Source organism: Pecten maximus, chromosome 5 (genome assembly GCF_902652985.1).
Source record: "Pecten maximus chromosome 5, xPecMax1.1, whole genome shotgun sequence".
Classification (NCBI taxonomy): Eukaryota; Metazoa; Mollusca; class Bivalvia; order Pectinida; family Pectinidae; genus Pecten; species Pecten maximus.
Window position 1 is genome coordinate 48,960,448 of NC_047019.1, and position 18,645 is coordinate 48,979,092.

General features: G+C 37.5%; 2 protein-coding genes across 6 annotated transcripts in view; one reads left to right on the top strand and one right to left on the bottom strand.

The window, feature by feature from the left end:
* LOC117328250 (SH3 domain-containing kinase-binding protein 1-like) overlaps nucleotides 1-18,645 on the bottom strand; it is a 62,775-nt gene that overhangs the window by 23,163 nt on the left and 20,967 nt on the right. For 4 of the 5 annotated variants that reach the window (XM_033885718.1, XM_033885716.1, XM_033885715.1 and 1 more), the window contains exons 8-9: nucleotides 8,717-8,901; nucleotides 6,023-6,076 (exon numbers count right to left, since the gene is read on the bottom strand). In XM_033885718.1, coding sequence (XP_033741609.1) covers nucleotides 6,023-6,076; nucleotides 8,717-8,901 — 239 coding nt within the window. The remainder of the gene's footprint in view (nucleotides 1-6,022; nucleotides 6,077-8,716; nucleotides 8,902-18,645) is intronic. The other variant, XM_033885719.1, reaches the window with a different exon arrangement.
* LOC117328254 (coiled-coil domain-containing protein 83-like) overlaps nucleotides 3,077-18,645 on the top strand; it is a 58,568-nt gene continuing 42,999 nt past the window's right edge. The window contains exon 1 of the mRNA XM_033885728.1: nucleotides 3,077-3,195. The gene's annotated coding sequence lies outside the window, so the exon portion shown is untranslated. The remainder of the gene's footprint in view (nucleotides 3,196-18,645) is intronic.

Consider the following 18,645-nt stretch of genomic DNA (forward strand, 5'->3'; position numbering starts at 1 on the left):
CATACTGGTGGACTTAGGTCATAATGTCTGTTAGTTTACAGACAGGTAACACATACTGGTATTCTTAGGTCATAATGTCAATAACTGTTTACAGGAAAGTCAGATCACATCTACTAGTTTTCCTCTAATTTATAAATTGGTTTAAAAGACATTTTCAACAAATTGAATAAAGTTAAAATAAGCGACATTTAACGATGACAGGTATATATGGAAGAAGAAGGAAGTGTACGACCGGTCGTGATGGTGACGGACTGGATTCTTCACTGGACATTGTTGTCGATCAGATAACACTCATCAGCAGTGGACGAAGGATCTCTCACTAACATAAATATGGCATTGATGTGATGTTAATGTTGATCATAATAACTTGGAATCCCAACAGACACACTCCCTAAAATTTGTATCCAGTTTATTCAGTGTTTGTTCCTTTACACTACAGGCTTACACTGTATCCTGGGCCCCCAGCAATGCTAATGCTGGCTCTGGAGATGGAATATTATAGACCAATTTCTATCGCAGTATAGCCCGAAGTGAGAGAATAATTATCGCTGTCTCCTGTTGATTCCTATGCCTCAGTAACATCCTGATCACACAGTCCTAATTGGCAGCATTTCTTCACCTTTTAGGTTTCCTTACATTTCTATACACAGATGATCAATGTGGATATTCCTAAAGTTACTGTTAATTATACTGCAGAGACAATCATCTTCTTTACAAAATTCATCTCACAAGTTGACTTATTGTGTAGCTGTTTTAAATCTGACATATACGAGGAATAATCTTCTACCACTTCCAGTTATCTTCTATAACAAGACATCCTGTCACAGCACACATACTACACTGGAATATACAGTGAATATATAACTCTGTATACCACGATCCTCTGTCAAACTATAAGCTCTGACACCACTATCACATCCTGATCAGGTTAAAGTTCCACAATATTATCAAGTATCATAATTTTTCCTGATAGAGATTTGAACACATGATAAAGCCTCGCAGTCACTCCCCCTAAATACATCGACATGTAACTGTTTGTCCTCTGGCCACAATTAGCCCCGAGCAATTAGCTGGTACACCTAACTACTTGTATAAAATGTAGGCCACACTGATGCAGGACACATCCTTGAGACAATTCATGCACAACACAGGACGGCTAAAATAACACCAGGATGATGGGCCAAAGGTTGATTCAAATAGCTCCCCACATCAGCACCTAATTGTGAGACCCACCTGACCAGAGTCCTGCTGGTCAGACCCTACCTGACCAGAGTCCTGCTGGTCAATATATGTAGGGTATGTTGTGCCCTCCCTAAATGATGGGAACAGTCTACTTGTTTACATCAAACATATATGATGGCTGAATTAACCTGTATTCAAATAAATAAAATGAAAGCTGATGTTTCCAAGCCCAGGATTATGGCTCCTTCAGGTCAGTATATAAACCATAAAATGCACTGTTGTCCTTAACAATGACAGCTTCCAGCGAAATTTCATCAAATCAAATCAACAGTTTTCTAGAAGTCATATTGTTTATGGACAACTTAATATGATCACATTGTGTTGCGTGTGAAGAATTCATCTCAAAGATATCAGGAAAACTTTCTGTAGAATCTGATTGAGACTTTTATTTAATTAGTGTAGTAAAGAACAGTCTGTGAAAGTAAACAAGGTATAGTTAATACTTGGCCTAAAGTTCAACAAGACATTTCAGATAATTTTGTCAGATGCACAAATAATGAATTTGTGTTATAACTAATTCTACACACTGATTGTTCGACAGACCCACCACATTCAATTTGTGTTTAAACAATTTCCACACTGATTGCTTGATAGGTCCGCCATATTGAAGTAATTCAGGAATATTACTAATCTTAGTACTAGTAAGCAGAAGCTCAAAGTAAGTGAACCCAGAGTAAGATGAACAGGCACCAAGTAATACATTCCAGTGACAAGAAGAGCAGCAGATCAGGCCATAGCAATTTTTTGTAGGTCAAAGGTCAAAATGCAGGTTTGATACACTGAACCTCATCCTGGTGAATACTTGATCAACCATTTCACAAGTATCAAGGTACAATGCATGACCAGTAGAATAGGATCAAGAGCCAGGAAAACATATTTCTTTAATACAGGTCAAAGGTCAAAATATAGGTCAGAGGGACCTACTTTAATTTCTAGGTGTACTAATGCATGGCCGAATGAAGTTCCAGCGACAAGAAGTAGATAGAGCCCGGACAATATTAAGTACAGGACTGGACAGGAGGAGACATTGTAAAACTATAGTCTGAACCACTAACCCTCTATCCACACTTGTATGTCAGTATTTATATTGCCAGCAGTTACCTAAAACACATATTTAGGTGTCAGTTTTACATTACCAAATCACCTTATATTTAACATAATGTAACATAAGACATCCAATAATGTAATCTATTAAACATCCAATAATGTAATCTATTAAAACATCCAACAATGTAATCTATTAAAACCTCCAACAACATAATCTTAAAACATCCAATGTTATCTGATCAAACTTCCAAAAATGTAATCTTAAAACATCCAATAATGTAATCTAATAATGCAAGACATCCAATAATGCAATGTGCTTTGACATCCAATAATGTAATTAATGTTATCTCAATTACTGGTAAATAGAGACAAAGGTTGGAAACATTCTCAATCTGATCACTTGTAAATGTCAAAACCATATCTGTAGAATGATTCAGGTAATGTAAACATTGTTATCCAAAATTTCTGTTATATTTACATTACAAGTGGCTATATATATATAGTTACAGTACGTAGTTGGCCTTGGAGATACCATTAAAAGTGATATCCTTCACACTTAAGAATTTGTCATTTTCTATGTATGGTGACAGGGACTTTGGATAGCCCCCCCCCCCCCCCCCCCCCCCCTCCCTCATCACTGGTGCAGTCCAATGTGACAGTCGAGGGGAGAGAAGCACATAACAGTATGACTAAAAGTCATCCCAAATAAAACTACTTCCTAATACACTGTTTGTGACATTTGTCGAATATGTTTTAAATGATTGAAATGTTAAAATTTACATCAGTGTGCCCACTACCGACATGATGGGCTGTAAGTGTTGTGTGTGGAAGCTATATATAGGGGTGCTATGATGGGGAGATCACAGTAATCGAGTGTGGATAAGAATGGATAAACAGAAGTTTAAGGTAAGACACTGCCATCTGTATCAACATGTTGACTGTGACATTTGATAGTTACATAAGCCTAGTCCGCAGTCACAAGATACATATGGAGGATTGTGGCCGGGAAATGACAGATAGGATTATTATATGGGAATTAAGATGTGCATTTTTGTTGGCATTTGAAAATCTCAAAGTAAAGTCACACCTTGGTAGGAAAACATGGGTGAGGTGGCCAATACTTGATATTTTTTAATTTGGACCTTTCTCAACACTTGAAGGATTTATGATTATACCATATTACAAGAAGGTTATCTTGGTAAAAGCACACACATACATGTATATACAACACAAAACAAGGCACTACTGGGGTCTGACTAAATCATGTCACATTGTCACGGTGTAACACCGATCTGGTACAGAACATATGCTTCAAAATTATGGAACAAATACTTCAAAATCATGTAATCAAATACTTCAAAATCATGTGATCAAATACTTCAAAATCATGTGATCAAATACTTCAAAATTATGTGATAATACCAAGAGTACTCTTCTTACAACTGGTCTCTACATCAAACATCCGCAATTGAGGTATAAACTCACATGTGTTCTGAAAATTCAGTATAATTTATGAGAAATCAACAACATATACGTATACTATTGCAATGAGATTTAATGAGTGATATATATTAATAATCTAATGAAATATTGGTTGGTATTCTGAATACTGGTAAGATCTAGGTCAGGTGTAATTTCTGGGGTAAATAAGTAATCCAGGAGGTCAGTATGTGTAATTACTGGGGTAAATAAGTAATCTAGGAGGTCAGTAGGTATAATTACTGGGGTAAATAAGTAATCTAGGAGGTCAGAAATTTATTGGGTAAATAAGTAATCTAGGAGGTCAGTAGGTATAATTACTGGGTAAATAAGTAATCTAGGAGGTTGATAGGTGTAATTACTGGGGTAAATAAGTAATCTAGGAGGTCAGTAGGTATAATTACTGGGGTAAATAAGTAATCTAGGAGGTCAGAAATTTATTGGGTAAATAAGTAATCTAGGAGGTCAGTAGGTATAATTACTGGGGTAAATAAGTAATCTAGGAGGTCAGTAGGTATAATTACTGGGTAAATAAGTAATCTAGGTCAGTAGGTATAATTACTGGGGTAAATAAGTAATCTAGGAGGTCAGTAGGTGTAATTACTGGGGTAAATAAGTAATCTAGGATGTCAGTAGGTATAATTTCTGGGTAAATAAGTAATCTAGGAGGTTGATAGGTGTAATTACTGGGTAAATAAGTAATCTAGGAGGTCAGTAGGTATAATTACTGGGGTAAATAAGTAATCTAGGAGGTCAGAAATTTATTGGGTAAATAAGTAATCTAGGAGGTCAGTAGGTATAATTACTGGGGTAAATAAGTAATCTAGGAGGTCAGTAGGTATAATTACTGGGTAAATAAGTAATCTAGGTCAGTAGGTATAATTACTGGGGTAAATAAGTAATCTAGGAGGTCAGTAGGTGTAATTACTGGGGTAAATAAGTAATCTAGGATGTCAGTAGGTATAATTACTGGGTAAATAAGTAATCTAGGAGGTTGATAGGTGTAATTACTGGGTAAATAAGTAATCTAGGAGGTCAGTAGGTATAATTACTGGGGTAAATAAGTAATCTAGGTCAGTAGGTATAATTACTGGGGTAAATAAGTAATCTAGGATGTCAGTAGGTATAATTACTGGGTAAATAAGTAATCTAGGTCAGTAGGTATAATTACTGGGGTAAATAAGTAATCTAGGATGTCAGTAGGTATAATTACTGGGTAAATAAGTAATCTAGGTCAGTAGGTATAATTACTGGGGTAAATAAGTAATCTAGGTCAGTAGGTATAATTACTGGGGTAAATAAGTAATCTAGGAGGTTGATAGGTATAATTACTGGGTAAATAAGTAATCTAGGTCAGTAGGTATAATTACTGGGGTAAATAAGTAATCTAGGAGGTCAGTAGGTATAATTACTGGGGTAAATAAGTAATCTAGGAGGTTGATAGGTGTAATTACTGGGGTAAATAAGTAATCTAGGAGGTCAGAAATTTATTGGGTAAATAAGCAATCAAACGGCCTCAAAGCTCTTCCCTTACTGTCATCATAAAAGATAAATACTTAAACACCAATTTTGGCTAACGTAAGATATATGCCCTAGAAAGATTCACAAATTAAGGACCATAACTCTGTATGGTGCAACAAACTTCAGCGGCCATGGGGGCTTTGAACATACTTCACACATATATGGTCAATCTAATCACTTAAGTCTACATAAATTGTGCTTGCTTTGAGATGATTTTTTCATCATCAGAACATTATTTTTCCTAATGATAGTCTTTAGGTATGTAAAATGTATGATATAATCATGTGCACATGTAGGTGATTTGTGCTTCATTTATCAAGTGCATGTGATGTTTTGCAAGGGTCAGTGAGTGCATCTGACCTTTTGCTAGGGTCAGCAAGTGCCTTTGACCCATAGCTAGGGTCAGAGAGTGCCTTTGACCTTTTGCTATGGTCAGTATAGGTGCATTAGACCTTTTGCTAGGGTCCCTGGGTGCCTTTGACCAACAGCTAAGGGTGCCTTTGACCTTTAGCTTGGGTCAGCAGGTGCCTTTGACCAATAGCCAGTGTCAGTGGGACCCTTAGCTAGGGTCAGTAGGTGCCTTTGACCCTTAGCTAGGGTCAGTGTGAACTTTGTTTAGTACAGTGGGTGATGTTTAGTCAGCTGTGAGTGCCTGGCCCAGGTGGTATGATGTCACATGATATAGTCAGACAGGGGAACAGGTTGTGTGACACAGAAAACATAAAAAACATACTTGTGGAGGCATTTTGTTGTGATGCACTGAAGATGGCTTTGAGATGCTGTCAGACTGAAATAACCAATGACAAAGTATTGATATATGGCTGTCTCACCCTAAATTACCTGAATGGTCACTTCTGTCCCATGACAATCAGGTCAGTCTACTATAGAAACAGGGTGAGAAGTCATGACATTTTAATCGTTCAGGGTCAATACCACATATATATCTAAGCATGTAGTATTAGATACTTGTCTGTGTATTTCTCCCTCAAATGCCATTCTTCATGTTAAAACAAGGGCACATCAATGAATTGCAAACAAGTGTAATAAAAAGGCAGTGACTTTCCAGCTCAGAACTGATGGTCTTTATACTGTGTCATATATCAAAAGTGAAGTGAACAAGCACATCAGTCTGGTAAATAAACAGGCATATCCAATTAAAAACATCAGGCAGTCCTTTATCATCACAAACATGCTTACATCGGGCAGTTATTAAAAAAGAAATGATTACTTTTAAAGCAAGTTTCATTCGTAAAGCTATAGATGTCATGCCAGCTGCCACAATCGAGGTGTCTTAACTAGGCACGTTACTAGGCACGTTATTAGGCACGTTACAATTAATTGTCATGGAAAATGTTCACCAGATCATAAATAGCTTTTTAACAAAATCAATGCATATTGTATCTTCATTTTAAACAAGCCATTTTTCTACTTTTAGTGATAAGCTATAAGACAATTTTGTTGATAAGCTTTGTGGACCAATTAATTAATAAATTCAAAGAGCATGATGAGGATTACATTGAAGATGACAAGCAGAAGATGACAAGCAGAATGCATGTAGCTGCCTACATTATATAATATACAATATATATCATTAATAAGAACTGCAACACACCATTTTCTAGGTAAAGACACAAAATAATCAGTTAGAATCAAATTGCATATCTCCCAATTATTAGGAAGTCGCGGCCCCCAAACTATTCTATAGTGTCATGTCCTCCTTTATATATATATATAGCCGCATGTAATTAGTCCTGCCTACCACGCCTAACAAACTTTATATATATATATATATATATATAGCCCCATGTAATTAGTCCTACCTACCACGCCTAACAAACTTTATATATATATAGCCCCGTGTAATTAGTCCTACTTACCACACCTAACAAACTTATATATATATATATATATATAGCCCCGTGTAATTAGTCCTACCTACCACGCCTAACAAACTTTATATATATATATAGCCGCATGTAATTAGTCCTACCTACCACGCCTAACAAACTTTATATATATATAGCCGCATGTAATTAGTCCTACCTACCACGCCTAACAAACTTTATATATATATAGCCGCATGTAATTAGTCCTACCCACCACGCCTAACAAACTTTATATATAGCCCAGTGTAATTAGTCCTATCTACCACGCCTAACAAACTTTATATATATATATAGCCCCATGTAATTAGTCCTACCCACCACACCTAACAAACTTTATGTATATATATATAGCCCCATGTAATTAGTCCTACCTACCACGCCTAACAAACTTTATATATATATATATAGCCCAGTGTAATTAGTCCTACCTACCACGCCTAACAAACTTTATATATATATATAGCCGCATGTAATTAGTCCTACCTACCATGCCTAACAAACTTATATATATATAGCCGCATGTAATTAGTCCTACCTACCACGCCTAACAAACTTTATATATATATAGCCGCATGTAATCAGTCCTACCTACCACGCCTAACAAACTTTATATATATATATATAACCGCATGTAATTAGTCCTACCTACCACGCCTAACAAACTTATATATATATATATAGCCCCGTGTAATTAGTCCTACCTACCATGCCTAACAAACTTATATATATATAGCCGCATGTAATTAGTCCTACCTACCACGCCTAACAAACTTATATATATATATAGCCCTATGTAATTAGTCCTACCTACCACGCCCAACAAACTTTATATATATATAGCCCCATGTAATTAGTCCTACCTACCACGCCTAACAAACTTTATATATAGCCCCATGTAATTAGTCCTACCTACCACGCCTAACAAACTTTATATATATATATATATAGCCCCATGTAATTAGTCCTACCTACCACGCCTAACAAACTTATATATATATATATATATAGCCCAGTGTAATTAGTCCTACCTACCACGCCTAACAAACTTTATATATAGCCCCATGTAATTAGTCCTACCTACCACGCCTAACAAACTTTATATATAGCCCCATGTAATTAGTCCTACCTACCACGCCTAACTAACTTTATATATATATATAGCCCCGTGTAATTAGTCCTACCTACCATGCCTAACAAACTTTATATATATATAGCCCCGTGTAATTAGTCCTACCTACCACGCCTAACAAACTTTATATGTATATATAGCCCCGTGTAATTAGTCCTACCTACCACGCCTAACAAACTTTATATATATATATATATATATAGCCCCGTGTAATTAGTCCTACCTACCACACCTAACAAACTTTATATATATATAGCCCCGTGTAATTAGTCCTACCTACCATGCCTAACAAACTTGTCCCATTTACACACACATTAGTAAACATGATACTTGTGTGAAGTTTATTGAGTGTTATCCACACTGTTGTTATTCCCTCCCCAATATATATATAGTCAGAGTAAAAAATACTGACCTCTTCCATCGGTAAATCCTCGACAAAGTTGTCAGGAAATACACCCACTCGACCGTTCACTTCACCCTTCCACCATCCCGCGTCTTCCAGTTCCTTGTCTAAGATGGTGATTATCTCCCCTTCCTGTAGGGTCAGCTCATCATCGTTGTCTGCAGTGTAGGAATAGCGTACTAGAGCCCTTTCCACTGTAACAAAGATAGTAGCTCTATAAAGTCTGATAAAGCTCTATACATTAAACACTGTCATCCTTTCTGTCAAATATCGAGATCTGCTTCAAACAAAATGCTATAAATGTGACACTAGTACGACTGTACGATTGTATAACTGTGACTGTGATTTAGATGGTCATGTGATGCAAGACTTAAACAATAACTGATAGCTGCAATTGTATCATACATACAAGTCTGATACCATCACTTGATGATCAGGCTATGGAAATTATTAAGTCGGTTAAGATATTCTTCTTCACAGTATCAAAAGGTACATTTTTGTAACAGATGGAAAAAATCAAGACATGGCATACATGGCAATCAATTACTAAACCAGTCGATCAATGGTCATTAATCACTGAACCAGTCAATCAATGGTCATTAATAACTGAACCAGTCGATCAATGGTCATGAATCACTGAACCAGTCAATCAATGACCATTAATTACTGAACCCGTCGATCAATTGGCATTAATTACTGAACCAGTCGATCAATGGTCATGAATCACTGAACCAGTCAATCAATGGTCATTATTTACTGAACCAGTCAATCAATGGTCATTAATTACTAAACCAGTCAATCAATGACCATGAATCACTGAACCAGTCAATCAATGGTCATTAATTACTGAACCAGTCAATCAATGGTCATGAATCACTGAACCAGTCAATCAATGACCATTAATTACTGAACCAGTCGATCAATTGGATTTAATTACTGAACCTCTCGATCAATTGGCTTTACTGAACCAGTCAACCAATGGCCATCGATTACTGAACCAGTCGATCAATTGACATTAATTACTGAACCAGTCGATCAATTGGCATCAATTACTGAACCAGTCGATCAATTGGCATTAATTACTGAACCAGTCGATCAATGGCCATTAATTACTGAACCAGTCAATCAATGGTCATGAATCACTGAACCAGTCAATCAATGACCATTAATTACTGAACCTCTCGATCAATTGGCTTTACTGAACCAGTCAACCAATGGCCATCGATTACTGAACCAGTCGATCAATCGACATTAATTACTGAACCAGTCGATCAATTGGCATTAATTACTGAACCAGTCGATCAATGGTCATGAATCACTGAACCAGTCAATCAATGGTCATTAATTACTGAACCAGTCGATCAACGGTTATTCCTTACTGAACCAATAAATCAATGGTCATTAATTACTGAACCAGTCAATCAATGGTCATTAATTACTGAACCAGTCAATCAATGGTCATTAATTACTGAACCAGTCGATCAACGGTTATTCCTTACTGAACCAGTAAATCAATGCTTACTCAATTACTGAACCAGTTAATCAATGCTAACTCAATTACTGAACCAATCAATCAATCTGAATATATGATTAATTACTGAAACATTGATAACTAAATGATGACTCAATTACTGAACCAGTAACTCAATGGTCGCTCAATTACAAAGCCAGTAACTCAATGGAAATTTGATAACTTCAAGATTAACACAATTATGAATCTGTTATGAACCCATTTATATCTATGGTAACTCACCAAATCAGTAACTCAATTCATAAAAAGTAACTCAATTAATAAACAAATCATTGGCATGAAAACTTTTTTTTTATTGAATAATGCAAATTATCAACAAAAGGAAAATCTGCAAAACCATGCTAGGTTTTCAGGGAGGCTGCAACATTAGGTTTTCAGGGAGGCTGCAAAATTATACAAAGCCATACTAGGTTTTCAGGGAGGCTGCGAAATTATACAATGTAATTTCAGTTTGCAATAATAATTAATGATGTTAGTTATTTCAGGACACAGTATTAATGATGTTAGTGTGATTTTAGTACACAGTATTAACGATGTTAGTGTGATTTTAGTACACAATATTAACGATGTTAGTGTGATTTTAGTACACAGCATTAACGATGTTAGTGTGATTTTAGTACACAATATTAATGATGTTAGTACGATTTTAGTACACAATATTAATGATGTTAGTACGATTTTAGTACACAGCATTAACGATGTGTGATTTTAGTACACAGTATTACTGATACTGGGAAATGATAAGATTGTTGTGTTTTACCAGATTAATCATCATTTTGAACAATTTCCAAGAAAAAAAGTTAGTAATTTATAGGATATTGTGACCCAAGTTAACTGGCCTATACAGTATGTACAGGAAATCAATAATCATACGTAGCTCCTGTATGGAGGAGATTATCCGGGCCAGCTACATGTACTCCAGTCAGTACTTGAAAACACCACACAGCAGGATATGTACCACTACTAAAAACACTACAATGCAATGAGCAAATTAATCGACAAGGAACTCCTCGTAGGTATCTTGAATCCCCTGAAAATTATTTTATAGGTTTTATATGTAAACAGTATTTTATGACAACAGATATGGTCATTTGGAAATTCAGTTTAAAACTTGTACCATGATTCTAATTTAAAGTGTTGTGATGTAGCTGTTTTCACCCAATTATATGGTACAAGTTCTATATGTTTTGAGATATCCTGCAGTAATACAGTTAGTAGAAGCTACTCCCTACTATGTAGTCCCTAATATGTAGTCAATGATGAATATCAACAATTACAAGTGAGAGAGAAGTGGTTCACTGATAAGCCATGTGGCTGCTCATCTCCTATAATGAATTAAGTTTATTGATCATACCTAGTATGAAGCTTGTAGCCATGATTAGGTTTAACAGTAACATATACAGGAAACCAAATTGTACTGCAGACTCTCAGTCAAATAATGATGTTGGTTATTTAGGTCCAAGTTAAATGAAAATAAAGAAGCAGGAAGTTTCTGTCTATTCCTAAGTAAAATGAAAATAAAGAAGCAGGAAGCTTCAGTATATTCCTAGTATGTGTTTCCAAAACAAGATCTATATAAAATATAGGTATTGATGACCTGTATCTGCTTTCATGACATGTGTTTGACTCAAGAAATTCTGTTTTCATGACCTATGTTTACTGTACAATCTTTGTCAGACAATCATCAATAAGGATTGCTATCGATGCCTATACACAGCTGAGAGAGAACAGTACATATAGAGTATTTATTATTAACAAGAAAACAAAAACTGTAACTGATAAATGTTTAACACTGTAAACAACATACTAATACAAAGACACTTACCCTTTCTAGAACGGGGGCGGGGCTTTACCTCCATGATTACCACTACAGCTAACTCACACAGGTATATATATATACTGATACACTCTGTTGGACAGAGCAAGCTTATACAGGTGACACTGACAAGTACTCTGTGTAGTCTTCTTTGAGTTTCAATAACCAGGCATGCACTGTATCCAAAAATCACTACCAATCAATGTGAGATATCTAGGCTGGAATCATTGATTACATTAGATATTCCAGTGGGGCAGTCTATTATTGTTTCTATAGCTGCATCAGTACATCATCTGTTGGCTATACAGTGCAGGAGACTGGTCAGGACACTGGTCAGGACACTGGTCAGCTGTCCACTCCTCTGGATCGAAGGCCACTCTTCTTCCACAGAAAGGATCGAAGACTAATTGTTAGGCTAGTTATCACTCCTCTGGGATAAAATGTTCTTCTCTTGGACAGAAAGCTAGCTGTAGGACACACGATGACCTGTGGTCAACTAGCTGTAGAATGTATTGAGGACTAGTGTACTAGTGCTACATATTATCTGCAATACAAATACTATGCCTGATCCTGGATTTCACTTCCTCTTCAAATTCACCTGGCCATGCTAAACCATCCGTCCTGTCCCGACTAAAACAATAGTGTATCTTTGATATATATATGAAAATTAAAACGGGCCCAGAGACCTTCCTTCAAATTATTCTATTGCCACAAACAGACTGCCGTCTACACGTCAGAATTTACTGCCTGACAAAGTGCATGCTTTTAACTCTAAATTTTAACTCTTCCATAATTTCCATAAAAAAGAAACAATGGTATGGGACACAAGTTATTGCAATCTATGATATGCCCTCTCTAGTCATCTCTATGTCAGAAAATCAAGGAAAGCTTTGTGTCAGACATTCCAGTTTCCTGTAAAACATTTGTACAGGAAAAGCAACGTCCGTCAAGGAATTGTCAGTTTGCTATGGAGTGTAAATGGTGGGGATCAAAGGATACAGGCCTGGAGCTGTTAGCACACCTGCAGCCCAAGTATGTACTCATTACATGGAAAAATCTAATCTGTACACTAATTATCAAAGTATACAACTCTAACTCTATGTTTACAGAGATAAATCAACCAATATTGTTGTAGATGCCCGGGTTTTTATATTGTTTATACATGTATACTGTTGGTTGTCTCCAGTCTGTGTGACCAGGTGAGGGTGTGGCTTTATATATATGTAAATCTCCAGTCTAAACTTTACAGCCTAATAAATCACATGTCACCAACATACAAATCAGGTGATCTGTATACCCTGTCCATCTTCTAATCGGTCATAAGTCACACTGGGTACCATATTTATCCTAGATAACTTACAAATCTTGTAATTTATTCTAGAAAACACCCCTGTCCTCTATATAAACCTCACATCAAATATGTAATCAGTCATAACAGTGGGTACCTTATTAATCCTAGAAAACATCCCTGTCCTCTATATAAACCTCACATCAAACCTGTAATTAGTCATAACAGTGGGTACCTTATTAATCCTAGAAAACACCCCTGTCCTTTATATAAACCTCACATCAAACCTGTAATCAGTCATAACAGTGGGTACCTTATTAATCCTAGAAAACACCCCTGTCCTCTATATAAACCTCACATCAAACCTGTAATCAGTCATAACAGTGGGTACCTTATTTATCCTAGAAAACACTCGTCCTCTATATATAAACCTCACATCAAACCTGTAATCAGTCATAACAGTGGGTACCTTATTTATCCTAGAAAACACCCCTGTCCTCTATATAAACCTCACATCAAACCTGTAATCAGTCATAACAGTGGGTACCTTATTAATCCTAGAAAACACCCCTGTCCTCTATATAAACCTCACATCAAACCTGTAATTAGTTATACTGGGTACCTTATTAATCCTAGAAAACACCCCTGTCCTCTATATAAACCTCACATCAAACCTGTAATTAGTTATACTGGGTACCTTATTTAGCCTAGAAAACACCCGTCCTCTATATAAACCTCACATCAAACATGTAATTAGTCATACTGGGTACCTTATTTATCCTAGACAACATCCATCCTCTTTATACACCTCAAAGTCAGATATTCTGTACAACATCTCATCTGTCCTCTCTCTCTATACTCACTCTGACTGTTGAAACCTCTGGTTAGCTTGATTATCACAATGTCAAGGTAAAGAATGTCTGAAGTCCTTAGTTACAAGTGTAATGAGTCATGGAATGCGATGTAGAAATTATTCTGTTTTTATTACTCTTAACAGGATCCCGCATTATAATACTGTGTACATCCTGTACCATATACTGTATACAGCCTGATCAGTATACCAGTAGACCCTGTACCATATACTGTGTATGGCCTGATCAGTATACCAGTAGAACCTGTACCATATACTGTGTACGGCCTGATCAGTATACCAGGAGACCCTGTACCATATACTGTGTACGGCCTGATCAGTATACCAGTAGACCCTGTACCATATACTGTGTACGGCCTGATCAGTATACCAGGAGACCCTGTACCATATACTGTGTACGACCTGATCAGTATACCAGGAGACCCTGTACCATATACTGTGTACGGCCTGATCAGTATACCAGGAGACCCTGTACCATATACTGTGTACGGCCTGATCAGTATACCAGGAGACCCTGTACCATATACTGTATACGGCCTGATCAGTATATCAGTACACCCTGTACCATATACTGTGTACGGCCTGATCAGTATACCAGTAGATCCTGTACCATATACTGTGTACGGCCTGATCAGTATACCAGGAGACCCTGTACCATATACTGTATACGGCCTGATCAGTATATCAGTACACCCTGTACCATATACTGTGTACGGCCTGATCAGTATACCAGGAGACCCTGTACCATATACTGTGTACGACCTGATCAGTATACCAGTACACCCTGTACCATATACTGTGTACGACCTGATCAGTATACCAGTAGATCCTGTACCATATACTGTGTACGGTCTGATCAGTATACCAGGAGACCCTGTACCATATACTGTGTACAACCTTATCAGTATACCAGTAGACCCTGTACCATATACTGTGTATGGCCTGATCAGTATACCAGTACACCCTGTACCATATACTGTATACAGCCTGATCAGTATACCAGTACACCCTGTACCATATACTGTGTACGACCTGATCAGTATACCAGGAGACCCTGTACCATATACTGTGTACGGCCTGATCAATATACCAGGAGACCCTGTACCATATACTGTGTACGACCTGATCAGTATACCAGGAGACCCTGTACCATATACTGTATACGGCCTGATCAGTATATCAGTACACCCTGTACCATATACTGTGTACGGCCTGATCAGTATACCAGTAGACCCTGTACCATATACTGTGTACGGTCTGATCAGTATACCAGGAGACCCTGTACCATATACTGTGTACGACCTGATCAGTATACCAGTACACCCTGTACCATATACTGTGTACGACCTGATCAGTATACCAGGAGACCCTGTACCATATACTGTGTACGACCTGATCAGTATACCAGTAGACCCTGTACCATATACTGTGTACGGTCTGATCAGTATACCAGGAGACCCTGTACCATATACTGTGTACGGCCTGATCAGTATACCAGTACACCCTGTACCATACACTGTGTACGGTCTGATCAATATACCAGGAGACCCTGTACCATATACTGTGTACGACCTGATCAGTATACCAGTACACCCTGTACCATATACTGTGTACGGTCTGATCAATATACCAGGAGACCCTGTACCATATACTGTATACAGCCTGATCAGTATACCAGTAGATCCTGTACCATATACTGTGTACGGTCTGATCAGTATACCAGGAGACCCTGTACCATATACTGTATACGGCCTGATCAGTATATCAGTACACCCTGTACCATATACTGTGTACGGCCTGATCAGTATACCAGTAGATCCTGTACCATATACTGTGTACGGCCTGATCAGTATACCAGGAGACCCTGTACCATATACTGTATACGGCCTGATCAGTATATCAGTACACCCTGTACCATATACTGTGTACGGCCTGATCAGTATACCAGGAGACCCTGTACCATATACTGTGTACGACCTGATCAGTATACCAGTACACCCTGTACCATATACTGTGTACGACCTGATCAGTATACCAGTAGATCCTGTACCATATACTGTGTACGGTCTGATCAGTATACCAGGAGACCCTGTACCATATACTGTGTACGACCTTATCAGTATACCAGTAGACCCTGTACCATATACTGTGTATGGCCTGATCAGTATACCAGTACACCCTGTACCATATACTGTATACAGCCTGATCAGTATACCAGTACACCCTGTACCATATACTGTGTACGACCTGATCAGTATACCAGGAGACCCTGTACCATATACTGTGTACGGCCTGATCAATATACCAGGAGACCCTGTACCATATACTGTGTACGACCTGATCAGTATACCAGGAGACCCTGTACCATATACTGTGTACGACCTGATCAGTATACCAGTACACCCTGTACCATATACTGTGTACGACCTGATCAGTATACCAGTACACCCTGTACCATATACTGTGTACGGCCTGTACCATATACTGTGTACGACTGATCAGATACCAGTACACCCTGTACCATATACTGTGTACGACCTGATCAGTATACCAGGAGACCCTGTACCATATACTGTGTACGACCTGATCAGTATACCAGTAGACCCTGTACCATATACTGTGTACGGCCTGATCAGTATACCAGAAAACCCTGTACCATATACTGGTAGGGCTGATCAGTATACCAGTACACCCTGTACCATATACTGTGTACGGTCTGATCAGTATACCAGGAGACCCTGTACCATATACTGTGTACGACCTGATCAGTATACCAGTACACCCTGTACCATATACTGTGTACGGTCTGATCAATATACCAGGAGACCCTGTACCATATACTGTGTACGGCCTGATCAGTATACCAGTACACCCTGTACCATATACTGTGTACGACCTGATCAGTATACCAGTACACCCTGTACCATATACTGTGTACGACCTGATCAGTATACCAGTACACCCTGTACCATATACTGTGTACGACCTGATCAGTATACCAGAAAACCCTGTACCATATACTGTGTACGACCTGATCAGTATACCAGTAGACCCTGTACCATATACTGTGTACGACCTGATCAGTATACCAGTAGACCCTGTACCATATACTGTGTACGGCCTGATCAGTATACCAGAAAACCCTGTACCATATACTGTGCATCATCTTTGGTGAAATCACTGACTTGGGAAACATAAGCATGTGTATAATCAACCATTACCAAAACACCACCATCATCTGTGAAATCATCAGTAAAATCATCACTATGGCCATTAGTAGTCAAATCTACAAGTAAAATCACTTGTAGAATAGTTAGTGTGAAAACATCACAATAACTGCAATACTCAGTGTGAAAACATCACAATAACTGCTATACTAGTACATTTAATTGAAATTTCCACAAGTACATGTTATTGAGAAAAATTAGTATGGTCAACTTCTTAAAGAACATCAATTGACCCCGTTTGACAAACTCTCGCTCTGAATGTTTTTGAAACTGTTCTTTCTAATGGACTTATTCATTTTTTTAAATTAGAACAATTTTAGGTAAAAATCCTTGAGTCTCCCTCCCATTCAAGAAATCATTACAATCTATGAAATCACCATCTGTGAAATCTATAGGTGTTGTATATCACAAATCATAAATAAATAAGATTGGGTCATTAAGGTTCAATGATTTTAATTCAACCTAAATTGTAAAGTTGGCTGACAAAGTAATAGTACACAGGGCTTAACAGATTAACTTGAATCTCAAACTTTAAAACTATCAAATCAACAAAGGCCCAAGGGGCCTATATCACTCACCTGCTTCTAATGCAACTTTGAAGTTGATCTTGGTCAATTATACAATGCTAACTTGATAACCATTTGATTGAAAGCTTGGTTTATTCATTAAATTCAAATTTGTAACCCTTCATTCAAGCATACTGCTCACCCATTATCAGGTCTCCTGGGCGCTGAGAAATCATTACTTAAAGTTTTGGTGGACACATTGATTCCTATGACCTTAAATACAGGTCAAGATTATTAATTTGAACCAACTTGCATTGGTAGCCCTTCCCCTGTGCATGCTACAGGTCTGATATCAGGTCTCTTGACTTCTTTATCATTAAGAAGTCATTTTAACATTATATAGCATATTTGACCCCTGTGACCTTGAATACAGGCCAAGGAAATTAATTTTAACCCATTTGGTAGCCCTTCAACCTCTTAATGCTACAGGCCCAATATCAGATCGCTAGGCCTTTTCTTTATTGAGAAGTTGTCGTTTAAACGAAAAAGTTGACACCAGATGACTGACCGGGGACGACGGACACCACACAACAGCACACATCTTACAGAAAACAGCACTGACCCAATAGTCAACACCACAATATACCAAGTACTATACAATAGAGATAGTCTCAGATACTTGTTATTTATACTAAACGT